Raw genomic sequence first — 17,778 nt, 5'->3', positions numbered from 1 at the left:
CTATACACAAAATGGGGTGGGTCTAATTTACATTTCAATACCATAATTAAATTCTAATAAATAGTGTCTTCGAGATTTGAGAAATTGGTTGGGATTTCGGAGGGCTCATTTAGAAGTCATGCAAGAAGAGCAACAGGATACTGTTTCTTTAAAAATGAGCCGAAAGAGTTGGCATCTTGCTCAATCATTCAGGAACGGTACTCAACTGGAAGCCAATAATTTTCGTCGGGAACAATGAGCGAAAAGAGATGCGGGAGATGCTATGCTAATGCTATATACTATAATGGGAATTTGCAATGTTTGTCTCTGTTTTTTTTTTTAAATAATAATAAAAATGTGAAGGTTATTTGATTTGTTTTTCTCATAATAATTATAGTACTCTGTATTTCCATGAATAAGTTGGTTGTTTTGTACGAAAAGGACTTGGCATGCTTGTAGTTAGTTTTCTACGGGGTTACAGGGGTTTTGCTCCTCTGATCAGGAACTCACCATTCATTATCTTGACAAGAAAGTCAGGGATGAACTAGTCTCTTGCACTTCACTTCACTTATGCTGTCAAAGATTTTGATCTTTATAATAAACATCCCTGGGAGATCTGGCCCATGTAGTTTGGAAGAAACAATGTGGTTTCTGAATTAGATAAGTTTTCTTTACACGACTGAAGAAGAGGAGTGGTAAGGATTGTAGAATTTCTAGGTGGTGGAACTTGACACGGAGAGGGGGCTGGTGACCTGATTAAAAGCGCTGATACGGAATTGCCAATTGGGTTGGAGAACAAGAAATCCCCTCACTGTGGGAAGTGGATGATGTATGAGTTTAGTCTTCTTGGACATTCAACAGATTATGCTTTGAGTCATTAAGAGTGAAGGACAGGGATAAGAAATCGTCAGAATCTGAGCCAGTAGCTGTTCTAACAAAACAGAACAATGAGAAGAGAATCAGAAGCAATTGCTAGTGGAAAAAAATTCAAGATTAAAGAAGCCTGAACCTTGTTCTGATGATGCCCCTGAATTTGAGGTTGCAAAATCTCATTGGGCCAACTCTGAATTACTAGTTTCAGATCCTCCTATTATAAAATTGACTAGAGATGATGTGGCTGATGAGATTTTGGGGTGCTTGGAGGGATCTAACAAGGCAACCATGACTGCAAAGGATGGAATTCTCTCTTACTAGTTTCAGATCCTCCGCCGGCTGAAATATTTCCTCCGCCCCTAGCTGGTATGTCGTAGAGCAGCTCACTTTAAGGAAAACTTCTTGAATAGGCCAATGTTTTATGGAGATCATGAGTGATACTTTTTAGCGTGGTAGGGTTACGAGGCAGAATCATAGAATGCACTTCATTATTAGTAAGAAGTTATTTACAACTCGTTTTCTGTAGAAAAAGTTTGCTGGTCAGCAGTCAACTTGTCGCCCCTAGTAATGCCATGTGAAATATTCCAGTAAAACTAGGCTTGCAGACCACCATATATTGTATTGTACATGACCAAACCCTAACATAAAAAACAAGATTTATTACAATTTTATAAGAGCTGAGACAGGCTTGAAATTTTCAATGTGTGGATCACACTAGACTCAGAGAGTTAAAATTCTGTACCTATAATAAAAAAGAAAAATTCCATCCTACGGGAAGCTGGGAAGGCACACTTCTTGATGAATCTTCAAGAAGAAAACACGTAAAAATTATCAAATTTAAACCGATCTCAAGAAAACTTGTGGTTGAACTTTGATTTATACAAGCAATGCAATCGGATAAGCACAAGAAAAAAGGCTTGCTTATCTCCTCTAATCTGGGAAAATATTTTAAGCTTGTGAAGTAATTCACTCCGCAAGTATGATTTTAAGAGTGCCAAATGGAGAGCCCTACATTAGCAAATTACCCCAGCTAATTCTTGAAAAATAAAAAAATATATATGTGATTTTCTAAGCTTCCGAACCCGAATGATTAAATGGGAGGGAACTTGCAATGACGCATCATGTGTGCCAAGTGCCAAAACATCCATTGCTAGAAAGGGATATCACCATGGCATTTTACAAAACCTTCCCTGGCTTTGACAATGATGAAGCATAAACTGGTTCATCATCATCTTTACTTAATAGTGCACAACCTCAGGGCAAGCCTGCTTCATGGGAGATTTTTCAACTGCGGTTCAATTTACAACCCCATCCAACAGAACACTGAAGAATCCCCGCATAACAAAAAACAAAACTTCATGAAACAAAAGCCAGCTACCGCCACTTTCGGCAATTGCCACACCTCCAGCTGCTGCTGCCTTCAACAGGTGAAGACTCCACCCAAGGAGAACAATAGCGGTGTAACATTAAGCCACATACATCACAAGAAAGATCAGGAGATGGTACCGAGTCCAAACACATCTTACATGGCTTTGTGTTAGGAGCAGATTCCAAAGACATGTCGCATGAAGTACCAAGTGTATGTTGCTTCTGGAACTCGTCCTCTGAAGCTGCATGAAACTGATTTTCATTGTTTCCCAAAACATTCCCAGTGGCATCAAACCCATCCAATTGGCTACCATCATCAGTTGCCAGCAACTCCGTAAACGAGAAATATGTCTGTGGCTCAAACGCCATATCCTCATAGTTTACATCTTCATAATCAAACACCATATCACTGTCAAGGCCATTGCCGGAAACATCCCATTCAGCACAAGACATCTCTTTGTTCACGTTGTTGTTTGTTTCAAGAAACATGGATGAATCAGTAGGGTAAAGATTAGACACAGAAATATCTTCAGCATCTCCTTGACGCTTCCCTTGTCTTCTGACTGGAAGCTTCTGCGGCCCTTGTCCAGCAATGTTCCGTTCAAAATCCACTCTAGAATTCTGCTCTGTAATTTGCTCAACTCTTGAAAGGGAGAAAAGAAGAGGATCATCATCCTGTACGTAAACATTCTCCACAGGAAACATTGGAGTAGTTGGCTCACAGTCTCTGGATTCAACAATAGTTCCAGAGTCAGCTCCTATTCCTTGCTCCCATGCTCTCTTTCGCGGCGTCAGAACCTCTGGCTTCTCATCTCCATAACCATCCCTGTAAGGACAATTTGGTGATTTTATCCTCCGACATTTGCAACACTTGAAGCCTATAACATCAGAGAGTTTTGACTCTTCAAGTTCAACAGCTTCGGCATGAAACCAATCTGCAAAAGAACAAAAAAAACATGTTTCATATAACAGAAACGAGCTACATTTTCTACTAAAGAGGAATGGCACCTATAATGAGCATAAGGCTTACTTGCACAAGTCTCGCAGTGGATATACATCAGATCACAGTTATATTCCTTTCTGCATAGATTACACTCTGGCATTAACCGTTTTCCATTTGGACTGCCCCTTGATAGAATGTTTTTATATCTGAAATCAATGCCTGTATCCTCGTTGTTCTTCTTCCTCCATATGATGCCCCAATTACGTGATCTACTTTCAGTTTTTGTTGCCTTCCTAGATGAGGAAATAGCTTGTTTCACTTCAGAGCCACTAACCTGGGTCCTACTTTTGGTTTTTGTAGCCTTACTAGAAGTAGAGGTAGCTTGTTTCACTTCAGAACAACTCTCCTGGGTTCTGACAGACATAAATGGTTGATTATGAAGTTTAATCCTGGTGCTTTTCATGACTGTCACTGCATTATGATGTTCTTGCCATTGCAAGGGCAAGGGGCTGGTTAGAGATTCATTCCTCTTTTCATCATAAATAACAGCTCTGGCACTGTAGCATCGCTTGCAAATGATTGAAAACTGAGCTTCCTCGTTTGTATAAATTCTTGAACTTACAGTACAGGCTTGATGACAGTAACCTAACCACAATATAACCCAAAAATGGAATCGTTAGTGTGATATTCAAAACAATCATACTCTTTCAACTGCTTATATAAAGGAAAACCAAAAGAGCTAAAAGGCAGCTTAAAGTCCCCAACAACGCACAGCATGTTTGTCAGTTTATAAACTATCCAAGAAAAATTTAAAAAAAAAAAAATAAGTTCATGTTTTGTTTTGTCAGTTAAGAATATCAACTTAGTTATAATCATACCTTGGCAAGAACTGCACGTGACCGTATCCCTGAAAATCACACCATCAAAAAGAATAATAAGCAGTGAGCTTTTTCTCCCAGTATGACAATTGCTGTGAATTTAAAAACAAAATCAGAATTAAGTACAGAATATTACCTAATTAAAACATCATATTGACATGAAGCACAAGAGCAACTGTCCAACTTATCTCTCTTAGAGGCAAGATATGAAAATATATCCCTGCGAGAATCTTTCAATTGTCTTCTTTGCAACACAGATAACTCATTTGAAGGCTTCTTGGCTGAAGGTGGAACGACTTCATCTAAGCTTTCTTCAAACTCTTTGATCAAATATAAAGGAACGTGCATTTCAGAAAACCAATACTTATCCTTTCCATTTTCACTTTGCTCGATTTCAATTATATTCTTCATGATGCGGGAAGGAAGATGCTTTTGGTTCCCAAAAGCAATTCCATACCTAGTCTTCTTTTCTTCAATTTTCTTATCACAGATGACAGCATTTCTAAAAACAGATGACTCGGTCTCCGAACCTTTTCCATCCTGGAGGTTCTGCTCTGGACGAACAAGATCACTCCATCTAACATGAAAGTCTAGGTATCTGACCTGATGAAAATTCCAATAGCATTTTCACAAGTTAGACAACCACAAACTATCACAGACAAATTGCTGTTAGGCTTATAGACAGAACATACCAAACAAAAGAAGAAGCAAGAAACAGAATATCATATCAAACCTGAAGTGCAAGTTGTGATGCATTATTACTCCTTTCAACTGCAGCTCTCCAAACCAACTGTCTGCTTCTATTAGGAATCTCCAAATCATCAGTGTAATGGATCCCAGAAATCTTTCTCGAGCCACCTATGACCAAAAAAAATTACAAAATTACTCTTAACTCCGTTTAAAACAATTACTTAATGCAACTAGCGTACAGCTGGATATTTCAATAATATGTATAAGCAAACAGGAAAACAAGTATGGTTGAATTATTTATTTATTTATTTATTAGTAAAGGGATGATGAAAAGAATACCTTGCCTAGCTGCCCTTCTAACCATTGACTGAGGCAAGATTGCTTTATTAAAAACAAGTTTTAATAGCTTCCCTCCTCGCCACCAGACAAAACTTTTGTCATGGCAACCATCTGCTGTAGTATCAGTCACCCCAGAATGTTTCTTATGTCGTTTCCCATTCACTCTTCGTCGGTGAGCAGTTCCAATACTGATTGCAGAACTTTGGGTCATTGGAGATTCAACCAACCAATCGTCCATTGCCTTGACCCAGTCCCCAGAAAGAGCAACAAGACGGGTGTTTTCCTCAAGCTGAAAATAAACACCAGGGGATCACATAAACCAAGGTGAGTCTGACATACATTATGATAAATAAAAAAGGCATTTAGCACACATAAAGGGGGGCTCAAGAAATGAACAGCTGTCCCATGCTTTACTAGGCTGAAAACAGGGCCGGCTTAGTGACCACACATCAATTGAAGACTTACTTCAAGCAATGGCTGTTTTATTGCGCTATAAGTTGAAGCATCTTCTACTTGTCTACGCCACAGTTTTCGGTGACTTGCACTCAGAAAGGGACCAGTTGTAAGACCACATAAAACCTCCCCCATGTATAGAATGTACGTTGATATGCTAGAAAGACTTCCCTCTCCATTCAAAATTGGGCGAAGTCCACTGATCACCTTCAAGGCACCTTTAGTAGCAGTCAAGGCAGCTGAGTTTAACATGCATCCCCTTCGATTGCTGGAGGGCAGCTTGCAAGAATAACACCAACCACACCTCTCTCTTGGCACTTCCACAAGCTTTCTTTCAGAACTTGGCCAGAAAAAACGAGAGGCTGCTGTTGAAAAAGCTTTTGCTTGCAATAAAATGTCAGTAACAACTTTCCTTCCATTGCCTGATTTATGAGTCTCTGTGCGGCTTTCCTCAGATGAAAGAACATTGAGATTAACAGCAGCGGAGGCTGCAAAATCTCCATGCATGTAGTGATTTATGTATGCATGTGGTTTGAAAAAAGTTCCCACATAAGAACAATTGTTTGTTGAATTTCGAACCCTTTGAATGCCTTGATGATTCCCTTCCTTGTTTTGAGAAAACACAGAAGCTGGTAAACAAGTACCATTTCCATTCTCAATACGACTGCCAACACTGTTTGCTGATGTGCAAGTGGCAAGTTCCATTGCACTTGATCTGTGAACCAGGCTTTGCTGGGTTATATCAGATGGATCAGCTAACTGGTTAACTGATTCAGTAGACTCCAGTTTAATCTGCTCATGCGGCTTCATTCTCATAAGATGGAAATATCCTGTTCTCGACACATCACCATCGCTCACAATGTACTGAGGACCAGCTTGAATTACTGCATCAAGAGAGGTTTCAAGACTTGGAATTGCTACAATATCTGTATTGCTTCCATTTACACTAACTGCATTCTCAGCCACAACATTGTCTACAACTTTACGGCTTTCCTCACGAGGAAGAGATAGAGCAGAAAGTTTTGCATCTTCCTCAACAGATGCAATATCGAAACCTCTTCCTGTTGTTTCCAACAGTGAGAATGCACTTTGTGGCATGTTCCAGTGTTGTGCAATTGCCTTGCAAATCTCTAAGTATAGTGATCTATGTTGCATGGATTCGGAAAGTGCTTGCAGGACCTTTTGGATGTCCATCTGATTGTAGTATCTGAAACACGGTTCTCCACTTGTAGACGCTTTCAGCCTGGGAAAAAAAAAAACAAGAGGAAAGATATGAACAGGAAATCAATAAACTTGAGAAGCATTTTAAAAGACAGGCACTCACAGTAATAAAACAGAACCTAAGAACAATTTTGACCACTTAAAAGACACTTGTTTTGCAAACAAAGTGAAGCTTCATGGTGCATTCCATATAATTGGAAAGAAAATAAACAGAGGCAGCTAATACATACACAAGTAAGTGATCACAAGTACCCAAGAAGACTTGCTCATACAAATCAATTCCAAATACTTCTGCTCCTCTAAGTGATGTTCCCATTGTAATAGTAGGTCCCAACTTGTTGATGGTGCACTCCGGACAATACCATGGACCTTCAGGTATATACATTTTGACAACGCCTATACATCTTGAATGATATGATGAAGGGCACCCATCACAGCAAAGTAAGGTTCCATCCAAGCCACAAAGGCGGCATTCATCCCCATTCCCATCTACATCAGCATCAGATACATTCCCATCCCTTTCAGCACCTTTGGAGGCCAGGTACATTGAATTACTGAAAGACTTGCTGCCTTGGCTTTCAGCAATGATATTCATGGCCTCCCTATCCTTGCAAGCTGAAGTCTTGGAATATCTGGGATGAACCCTTCTTGGTCCATGTCCATTATCAGGAAGATTGGTTGTAACAGTATCTGGATCTATACCAAATTCTGACTCTTCACGTACATCAACTTCAGCTCTTACATCTGCTGAGTCCAAAACATCATCACATAGGATTTGCAGAATCATCAGCTTCCTACCCACTGGCAAGGAATAATACTCTCTTTTCCAAAGATTATCATAAAATCCTTTCCACTCAGATCCCTTCACATATCCCATTATTGTAAAATAATGGACCAAATAAACAGTCCAAGTAAGTGAATCAAGAAAGCGCCAATCCACGCTCCTGCATACCAGAAGTGAAACATAATTCTATACATTAATGTTGAGTAGAAAACCAAAGACGACATCACATACAAAAACAGTCATACACAGGAAGGGGAATTAAGAATACATGACAGAATTGCCTAAGAATACATGCAAGAGCAATACCCCATCAAAACATCTCTTTTAATGACAGAAAGAAAGCAAACTCCCATTCCACTGGAAGAATACCAAATTTATTATCTAGTCATTTAGTTGTCCCCCTGAGTGATTAAAATCTTTCAGAGATTGTGGAATCTATTACAAAATTGCCATAAAATCCCCAGTCATTTAAGAACTCTAATATGCAAATTAAGTATCAATATTTCTATATATACCTCAAGCATTTCGATGCAAGCTCAGAACCATCTGAAGAGAGTGCTTCAAGATGACGTCTCAATGCCCGCATCAAAGCAACATGAATGGCATCCAACAACGTGTTCTGAGCAGGGCAATTTACCGCCCCCACTAAATCATCCAGTGTGAATGGGCTCAAGAAAAGACGGATATTAAATGACCTCAAAAACGTGTACACTGAAAAGAGATGTGAGACATACTCGTCTGGCACACCTATACTCGCTGACGATGAAGGCAACTGAGGTGGTGGAATAACTGGAGTCTCCACTTCCATTCCCAAATCCCCATCCCGCACACACTCACATGAATCACTCGAGGAGTCTGCATCATCCTCAACTTGAACCCCACCATTCTCAACCATCAACGCAACACTCACCGATGGTTCAACCTTAATCACCTCCGTTTTCAAATCCACCACATCCTTCTCCGCTTCCTTCTTCCTCTTCTCACTCTTTTGCAAAACAAATTCATCTAGCTTGACCCTCCTAAAAAACAATTCATCATCAAAATCATCATCCCCTAACAATATCTGACGCAACTCACCACTCTCTAAATCCTCGCAGTCCCCATCCTCATAATCCACCCTATACAACCCAGTATCATAATTCACTATCTTCCCCAAAAAAATCCCACTGTCAAACTCTTTCAACACATACCTACCCACTAATGGCTTCCATCTAATATCCAAAGCTTGCTTTTTCAAAGCATTAGCTATTGATTTCATCTCTTCACTTTCTTCCTCGTTTGGCTTCCGCTTTCTCGGTCTACCTCTACCCCTTTTCTTCACCTCCATAGACTCCATTATGGAATCAAAGTCGGATCTAACCAAACCCTAAATCCACTTCAAAATCCCTGAAAATTCAAAGTAAATATCACTGGATCACAGATTTGAAAGAAAGGAAAAACCTTCAATATAATACTCGACTCTGTCTCCTCGTGGATCTAAATTTCATCCAGATCCCTGCCAAAAAATAATCAGAAATCAAGAATTAGAAGATAAATTTGATGCTCGTGTGTGTGTCTTTGCATCTGCGGAGAGAGTGAGGTTACCTTTTTAGGTTTTGGTGGTCACCATTGAAGGCGATTCCGAGGAATTTGAGAGAGAGAGAGAGAAGGGTGCCCTAATAAGAGAGAAGGACGGCATCCCTCTGCTACGAAATAGTGACTAATAAAAAAGACCCATATCGGGCTACGTGTGTGACTCAGATCTGAGTTTAACTCGTCTGAGTTGTTTTGCACTCGGGTTTTCCTTTTATATTGTTTACGTGTTGACGTGGATTATTTTTCCTTTTTGTAAATTAGAGAATTTGAGGGAAAGGGATTGGTATGGTGTAGGTAGCCTTCTGGAAAAAGTGTACACCCTCACTCTTGTTTTTCTGGTACGTTTTTATACTTTGACTTTTTTTTGTAATGATACCATGGGAATTTCTACTAGTTGACTAAAGGATAATATTGAAGAAAACGTATGTGAAATGGTGATATATAATTAATTTAGTTTAAATTATTGGATGAAAGATACTTAATGATGTGTAAATTTAACAAAAAAAAAATTAAAAATAATAATTAATGATTTAATATTTATGTTTATAAGATAGATAATTATATAAAATTGTAATCTTGCATACATGAGAACTTCAATAATTTTTTATATATATATTTTAAATATTATTGTTGAATTTATATGAATGAAATAAGTAATTTTATTATTTTATAATTAACCATCATAAAATATTTATTAAAACCATGACTTCTTATCCTTTATAATAAAATAAATGATAAATAATAATCATATCAAATTTATTCTTAACTTTAAAAGATTTTTTAGCAATTCATGTTATAAGGTATTTTCATATCGGTTTTCGTATATCAGGACTCTCAAGCACCCGAGCGGGCCCATTAGTTGAATCGTACCATGACTCACAGCAAAAGTCAAAACAATCACACGAGATCTTTGTACGCGCACCTGTAGACAATACTGTCCTGCCAGTTAAAATGCTCAAGCCACCATCCATCTGAATATTTGCTTGTGACTTGTAAATTTAAAACAAGCGAGAATTTTAGAATCCACTCGTTAAGATGAGTTGACGCGGAGTTTTGTCCGATTCAGTTACTTAAAAGATCAAATTAAGGTACAAGCACTTGTGTTTTTATTCACTTACCTCAAAAGGCTCGAACGAGACATAAAAATTGCGTGGGTTGGCGGGAACATCTTCCACGTAATGACACTACCGCCAGGATTTTTAAATATGATTGGAAAAAATGGTGGTACCGAGGATGCCATCCAAACGATTTTTCAAAAAAACAAATTGAATTTAAAAAATATTTTTATATATTATTTTAATATATTAGTATTAAAAATTAAAAAATATTATTTTGATATATTTTTAAATAAAAAATCTTTAAAAATTAATAATTACCATACTATATAAAATATATACTATACTCAATCTATTAATCTGATCTAAATTTTTTTTTTAGTTTAACATGGGTGTTCGGGCCAGCTTGCGCGCACCTCGACTAATTCCACGGGCCCTGAAGTTAACGACCATGTAAGCCTCCAGTGGCCATCATATGAGCAACCACAGAGCTCGAACCTGAGACCACAAAGGAAGCAAACCTCTTGGTCCCAAGCTTTTACCACTGGGCTACTATCTAGATGGTTAATCTGATCTAAATTTTAGATGATAAATTATAGGAGATTGATCCACAAATTAATATTATAACTGGAAAAAAAATTATTTTAATAAGAAAACAAATTCAATCAGGATAAAACTTAAATCAGGTAAAAACAAGTTCTGGATCCGTAAATTAATTAATAGATCATTTAAGCTTGACAGGTTTTATAACTATGAGTATCATGGCTAAAGATGAAAATCGTTAACATGGTCAGAATTTTTATTTGACATTATATTAATCACTTGCTATACACACAGTACATGTGATTATGTTAGTGTAGTGTTAAAGTTACTGGCGATATTATTCAAGCAATGAAATTTAAATTAACCTGCCTGATACACAATTTTTATGGTAACCGGTAAGGATTACTGAATCATCCTTTTTTATTGAATTCCAGGCAAGTCAGATGCATCTGAACAGATGTTATATTTCAGTTTTTGTTTTCATGGTCTATCTATTAATTAAAATTTAACTGTTAAAAAAAAAAACTCTCAATCAACATTCAAAGAGCAGGGTGGCTATTGTTAAGTAATATTTATCTAGTTTTATTTATTAAGGGTAGAATAGTATTTTCAGTTTAACCTATATATAATTTCTTTGTATTTAGGTTAACTTAAGCACTCATAATAAACATATTATTGAGAATTCTAGCCTCCTTTTATGTTTGATCTGAATTACTTTAACATGGTATCAGAGCCTAGTTGATCGAACCCTTGGCTTGTTAATTTTATGGAACTCGCTGCCCTTGTAGAAATCATGTTCACCAATGTCAAAGCCACTGCTCGTATCAAAATCGTTATCATCATCCACTTCATTCCCTGTAGGATGTTCCAGCACGCTCAATGCATTCCTTTGAAGCTTAACTTCAGATCCATTTTTCAAAACATCAGACATGGGTTGTTTGACCTATTAAAAGATGGAGGATGAAGATCAGGTTTTGTGCTTGCGGCTGAAGAATTAATATCTGAAACTTTATTTTAGATTCTTCAGCTTCTGCAATTTGGTATTTCTGTTCTGTCTCTGCAATTGTTTTGGTATTTCGTCTTCTCTTCGGTTTCTGCAATTTGGTATCAGCTTCTGCAATTTGGTATTTCTGTTCTGTCTCTGCAATTGTTTTGGTATTTCGTCTTCTCTTCAGTTTCTACAATTTGGTATTTGAGTTAAGTTTCTGCAAAAAAAATTTGGAGTGATATTTTGTCTTCCGCTTCTGCAAAATCTGGTATTTCGACTTTCCTTCAGCTTCTGTCATGACATTTACTACCAAAGAGATTGTTTGGTTACGTTGGTTACTTGCTGATATGAGAGTTTTCTTTTCTCATCCTACTCCTATGAATTGTGACAACCAGAGTTCTATTCAGATTGCTCACAACTCGGTTTTTATGAGCGAACTAAGCACATTGAGATCGATTGTCATCTTACTTGTCATCATCTCAAGCATGGCACAATTACTTTGCCTTTTGTTCATTCTTCCTTGCAGATTGCAGATTTCTTTACCAAGACGCATTTCATATCTCGTTTTCGTTTTCTAGTTGGCAAACTCTCGATGCTTGTAGATGCCGCATCGTGAGTTTGAGGGGAGATGTTAAGTAATATTTATCTAGTTTTATTTATTAAGGGTAGAATAGTATTTTCAGTTTAACCTATATATAATTTCTTTGTATTTAGGTTAACTTAAGCACTCATAATAAACATATTATTGAGAATTCTAGTCTCCTTTTATGTTTGATCTGAATTACTTTAACAGCTATATCATCCAAGACAACTAGTTTTTTTTAGATTAACATAGGTGTTCGGAATAGCTTGCGTGTCTTTTAACTAATTCTATGAGCCCTGAAATTAATGATCATATAAGTTTCAATAGCTTTGAGATGACTCGAATTCATGGCTATTAGGAAGTAAATTCAAGGTCTGACTAGTTGAGTTACCTATCGGGATTGACAATGTGGTTTTATTTTATAGATTGTGAGTGATATAAATTTTTTATTGTATATATATATATATATATATATATTTGTAAAACTTGTATCGGCTTTGCATAACTTGAGATTTTGATCAATTCAAGTTAAATAAATAAAAAAAAAACTTGAATGACTATCAACCTCCTTATCAGTTTACCGTTTATATTTCTATCCTCGAGTGTTTTTATGGAAACTCGTGGTTATATCAGCTGATGATCTAGGCTGCTAATGTAGATCAAACATGCATTATTCATCGATGTGGTATGGAAATTGTTCAAATGGATATGCTGCAATTGTTGGGCAACCAGTGAGTGTTCAATCGTTTTCCTTGTACTATGTTTTTTCGTCTCGTTTTCCGGACAAGACGTGTAAGATGCTTGCATGCATGCGGAGCGAGGTGGTATTGAGCTTCGTGTATTATGTGATTTTTTACCTACCTGGCCAGACATTTTACTCGGCATACACCACATCAAACATGATAAAGAAATGTTGTTTATTTTGATTATAAACACGTCTTATTATTAATTTCTTATTCTTGAAATTCTAAAAAAAAATGATTGTTTATTAGTATTTAGAATAACTTAATTGATCAGTTTTTTTTTTTAATGATCACGAGTTTAAGTTCTCTTGGAATTACTGAAGGTTTACATGTCATTAATTTTAAGATATGTTAAGTAGTCGAGATGTATATAAACTGTCTCAAATATTTAAATTAATAATAATAAAAAAAAAATTTGTTGCTAGCAAAATTAGCATCCCAGGTCTCCCTTGGCCCCTCCGAGGTCACACCTTTGCAGATATTATATTTTATTCTATATCTCTATTTTACGACAATAGCACTTGCTTTTCATGTTATCGCCAAGGATGGATTTAGAATTTCAAGAATAAGAAAAATAATAGTAAGACGTGTTTGTAATCAAAATAAACTAATGATGGGTGTATAACAATGAATAATTTTACCTCGATGCGATATGCATGTTCCCGGCAAAATAGATCTTGGATTCGAGGATTGATTTTAAGAACTTTAAAGCTTTTGTACCAACGGTGACAAATTTGATGTCACTCTTGAATAATTAGTTGTTATATAAAGTTTAAACAATATTATTTATTTTATTCCTCGACACATACTCTATTACATTAAAGTTCTTTAAATTTAAAATTTACATAGGTTTATTGCTACTCAATGCTTAATTTTATCAAATATAATATGAATGGTGTGATTCAAGCACGTAACCTTTTGATCAACAAGATTATAATATCTTACCATTTTAAAAAATTAAATTGGTAAATAAAATTATAATATATTATTTATATTATTTTATAACAGTAATAACATTTAGTGGTCGCTTGCCCATATAATTTTGTTGTGTTTTAAGTAAAAAAAAAAACATTATTTCTTAATGACTTTTAGCTTGAAACTAGACTTGTTACCCCAGCTTCACCGTGGGTAGAGCATATTTTATTTTTTGACACAAAAAAATGTTACGGTGGAAAAAAAACCAAAGTTCCGAGTCATTGGTTCAAGTAGTAATTAAACAACGTGAAAATACAAACAACAATAATAAATAAAATAACAAAGAAGAACAACAAATAAAAAAAAAGTGAAAATAACAAACCCGAGTCTATTTGGATTATTAAACAACCTAGCTAATGTTAATACAATAAAAAATAACCATAAAAAATAACAAAGCAAAGCTAAAAAAGAAAAAAGAAAACATGAACTTTTAAAAAAGAAAAAAAAACAACCAAGAAAATTCAGGTGAACATTTTAAACTCAGTGCCTTCTTAAAAACTTGCAAACTTGTTAAATTCTAGACCTGACTTTAATCAAGAAGTTTAACTCTTAACCAATTTAATCTCTAACGATTTTGAGAAATATTAAGAAAAATAATTTGAAAAAACAAAAACAAATAGAAAAAAAAATGAGGATAAAGTTTGAGAGGGGGAAAAACCCAAGGAGGATAAATTTTTTAAAAGTAAACAATTTTAAAAATGATTTTAAAGAAATAAATACTAATTAAAAAAATTATGACAAGATTTGAAACATGAAACAATCATAGGAAGTGAAAAAAAAAATATTTATAATTTAATAGATTATTTATAGATTAAAAAAAATAACAAGTGATGAAATTGAAAGAAAAAAAACCATAAAGGACTAACAAGATAAAATCAAACAACACAAAAAAATAATAAAAAATAAGAAAACATCAACTTAAAACAAAATAAAAAAAATAAACCCAAACGAACCTCCCAAATTAAGCATAATCTCTAAAACCTATAATCTGTGAAATCCCGAACCTGGGATCAATCAAGAAGTTTAACTCTTAACATATTTAATATTGAATGATGAAATTGTGGAAAATGTATTAATAAAAAAACTTACAAAAAAACAACGGAGATAAAATTTGATAGAAAAAAATCAAATGATGATCAAAATTTGTTAAAAAATAATACAAAATAAATAGCAATTAAAAGAATAAGAACCAAATTTAAATGAAAAAAAAATTCATGGGGTGAGATTAAAAAAATATATAAAATTTAATAAATTATTTATAGATATATATATTTAAAAACGACAGAGGTAAAATAAAAAAAAAACCAATACATTATTTTCAAGTTTTCCAAATGCTTATATTACACGACGAATGTTTTACAATTTTCAAATGTTTTATTTACACACGCCAGTCCCGAAGTAAAAACATCAACTAGGTTAACAAGGCGCGTTTCTTACGTGAAGATTATTATTCTATAACTTAAAACCCATGGGTTTTTTATTATTACATAGGCAAGTACTATTTAGGCACACACAAATCAATGCAGATGCCACTGTGTTGCATTGTATGTTCGTCAAAAATTCATTTTAATCCTCAATTTCTTTTTTAATGTTTTAGTTGTAATTGCTGGTCAATTAATTGCGATTTCTTATAAAAATATGAGGTTGAAATAAGTGGGATTGGAATGAAAAATTATTCTATTTGATGATGAGAGTTAATATTATGTGTTTTTTTCTCCCTTAAAAGTCTTTGAAAAAACAAATTTTAGCTCAATTTGATTTTTGGTTTATTAATTTTGGTTTTCAGAGTATTTTTTTATATTTTTAGGCCATTAATAGGTTTATCATGGCTTCTAAGATGTTTTAGGTCAAGAATTAACAAAAAAGATTGAAGCACGATTTTTCAACCGCTATTATTGTTGGAATTTGAGCAGCATCAGACAAGGTGTTCTTTAAATTTTTTTTTCTGAGAAAAATATGAGGTAACATGCCCCAGATGCAACCAAAAATAGGGCTTAGTCATACGAGTCTTAAAGAAATGGACTCGGCGGCGCATGGTCTTTTTTATTTATGTTTTCAATTTATGCCTTTTTTATTTTTACTTTAAACAAATGTTTACTTTATTTGTGTTTAAATTAATACTCATTCTATATTTTATTTTGTTTATAGAGCCTCTTTTAAATGATGATTTTTTTAATGCATTTAATTTTTAAAAAGGTTTTTCTTGTTCATATATATTTTTTAAAATCTTTTGTACAGGTGAACTTTGTTTTGGAGAGGAGAAAAAATTTATTTACAAATAATATCTATAATATGTGCAGGTTTGCGTAATATTTTTTTTCTTTTTATTTTTTCAATCAATTAATATATGTTTATTTCTATTACCATTTGATTAAATAAAAAAATTATTTCAATAAACAAATGTGGCAAATACAACAGGATAAGTGTCTCGTATTACGGGATTAAATATCTTAATTTACATATATTTCTTAATTTTTTTATTTTTATTGTTAGTTATCATTTTTTTATCCATTAACACATGCAATGCTTGATTTATTTGATTACGTGTATGCATAAACTTTTTAATTTTCACTTGTAATTTATTTAACAACAAAAACATGATGAAAAACCTTGAATGTACAATATTTTTTATTGAAAAAACATATAACTCGCGGTGAAGCGCGAGTCAGGCACCCGGTAACAATAGAAACATAGAAGATGACATTTTACCACACAATCATTGTTATCCTAGCATGATCTTATTTATGGAGTGTTGATTTCTTTCCTTCTCGTCGTAACCATTTCTCAATCCATGATTATTAAGATTGAACAACTTTTTATCATTGATATTAAATTAACATAGTGAGTTAACCCGGTAATTAATTAATTCAAGATCTATCTCGGGTCAAGTTGCAAATTAAAATGAATGAAAGTTGACTTTATCATAACCGGCTGACTTGATAAGTCAAATCAAAATCTAATTTAATTTTTTTTAAATCAAAATAATATCATTTTATTATTATTTTTTTTAATACATTAAAACAATATTATTTTAAATTAATAAATCAAAACTGCCCACTCCACGTTTGGCCCAATCCTTGCCAAGTTTAATAGCTTTCTCACCACGAGTGGGGGCCCATTGCAACATAGCAAGAGCCGAAACAATCGCACAGAAATGCTTATGCGTGCCCGCAGACAGCATAATCTCGCCTTCGAGTTGCTTGGTGCCTTGGCCAGCGCCTCAGTCAAAATTCAAACAATTATCACATCATTTTATAAATATTTTATTGTAAATTACAAATATGTGAGAATTAAAATCCGCCAGGACAACGAGTTGACTCGGAGTTTAGCCCGTTTCCGGTTACGTGCGCACTAATCGAGTTAAAAAGTTAGTGTAGACACGTTTTTGTTTCTATTCACCACTTTAAAGGGCTAAAACGGGACATAAAAGTGGGCGAAATGGCGGGAACAACTTCCACTCAATGGAATTACCCGCCAAGATTTTCAAATATAATTGGAAAATAAGTGGATGTGCGTGTAATTGGAAAGGGTTCGTAGCTAACTGTGGCCGTTGTTGATATGATCCACCTAAAGTCTTTGGTTTGACACGTCGTAGGTATTTTTGAAGAATAACAACTTCTTTTAATCCCTTGAAAGCTTTCACGCAGATGATTTTCCTTTGATTTTTGTTTCGTGTGTCGATCCAACTAGAATAGGCCGAGCAAATGGAATTTAAATCATCATATCAACTATGAATTTTTCAAACCCACTTGACCATTGAACTCAGAAATATGTGGGTCGACTCATAA

The 17,778-nt window shown here is 34.8% G+C and overlaps 1 protein-coding gene across 2 annotated transcripts; it reads right to left on the bottom strand.

Annotated features, from left to right (window-relative positions):
• Positions 1 to 1,700: 1,700 nt before the first annotated feature.
• On the bottom strand, positions 1,701 to 9,254 carry LOC18098000 (DDT domain-containing protein PTM). 2 transcript variants are annotated; one of them, XM_024600260.2, is made up of 10 exons: positions 9,113 to 9,254; positions 8,044 to 9,023; positions 6,975 to 7,688; positions 5,536 to 6,766; positions 5,071 to 5,359; positions 4,775 to 4,899; positions 4,178 to 4,644; positions 4,042 to 4,070; positions 3,251 to 3,808; positions 1,701 to 3,155 (listed from the first exon to the last, which is right to left on the bottom strand). In XM_024600260.2, exons 2-10 carry the CDS (start codon positions 8,862 to 8,864, stop codon positions 2,227 to 2,229), a joined length of 5,163 nt encoding a protein of 1,720 aa, XP_024456028.1. In that variant the 5' UTR covers positions 8,865 to 9,023; positions 9,113 to 9,254; the 3' UTR covers positions 1,701 to 2,226. The 2 variants fall into 2 exon arrangements, with proteins under 2 accessions (XP_024456028.1, XP_024456029.1); XM_024600261.2 differs by having other exon boundaries at positions 8,044 to 8,914; positions 9,113 to 9,251.
• Between the last annotated feature and the right edge of the window lie 8,524 nt (positions 9,255 to 17,778).

The sequence above is a fragment of the Populus trichocarpa genome, chromosome 4 (assembly GCF_000002775.5).
Source record: "Populus trichocarpa isolate Nisqually-1 chromosome 4, P.trichocarpa_v4.1, whole genome shotgun sequence".
NCBI classification, from domain to species: Eukaryota; Viridiplantae; Streptophyta; class Magnoliopsida; order Malpighiales; family Salicaceae; genus Populus; species Populus trichocarpa.
Note: the sequence above shows the minus strand (reverse complement) of the source record. Positions and strands in the feature narration are given on the sequence as shown.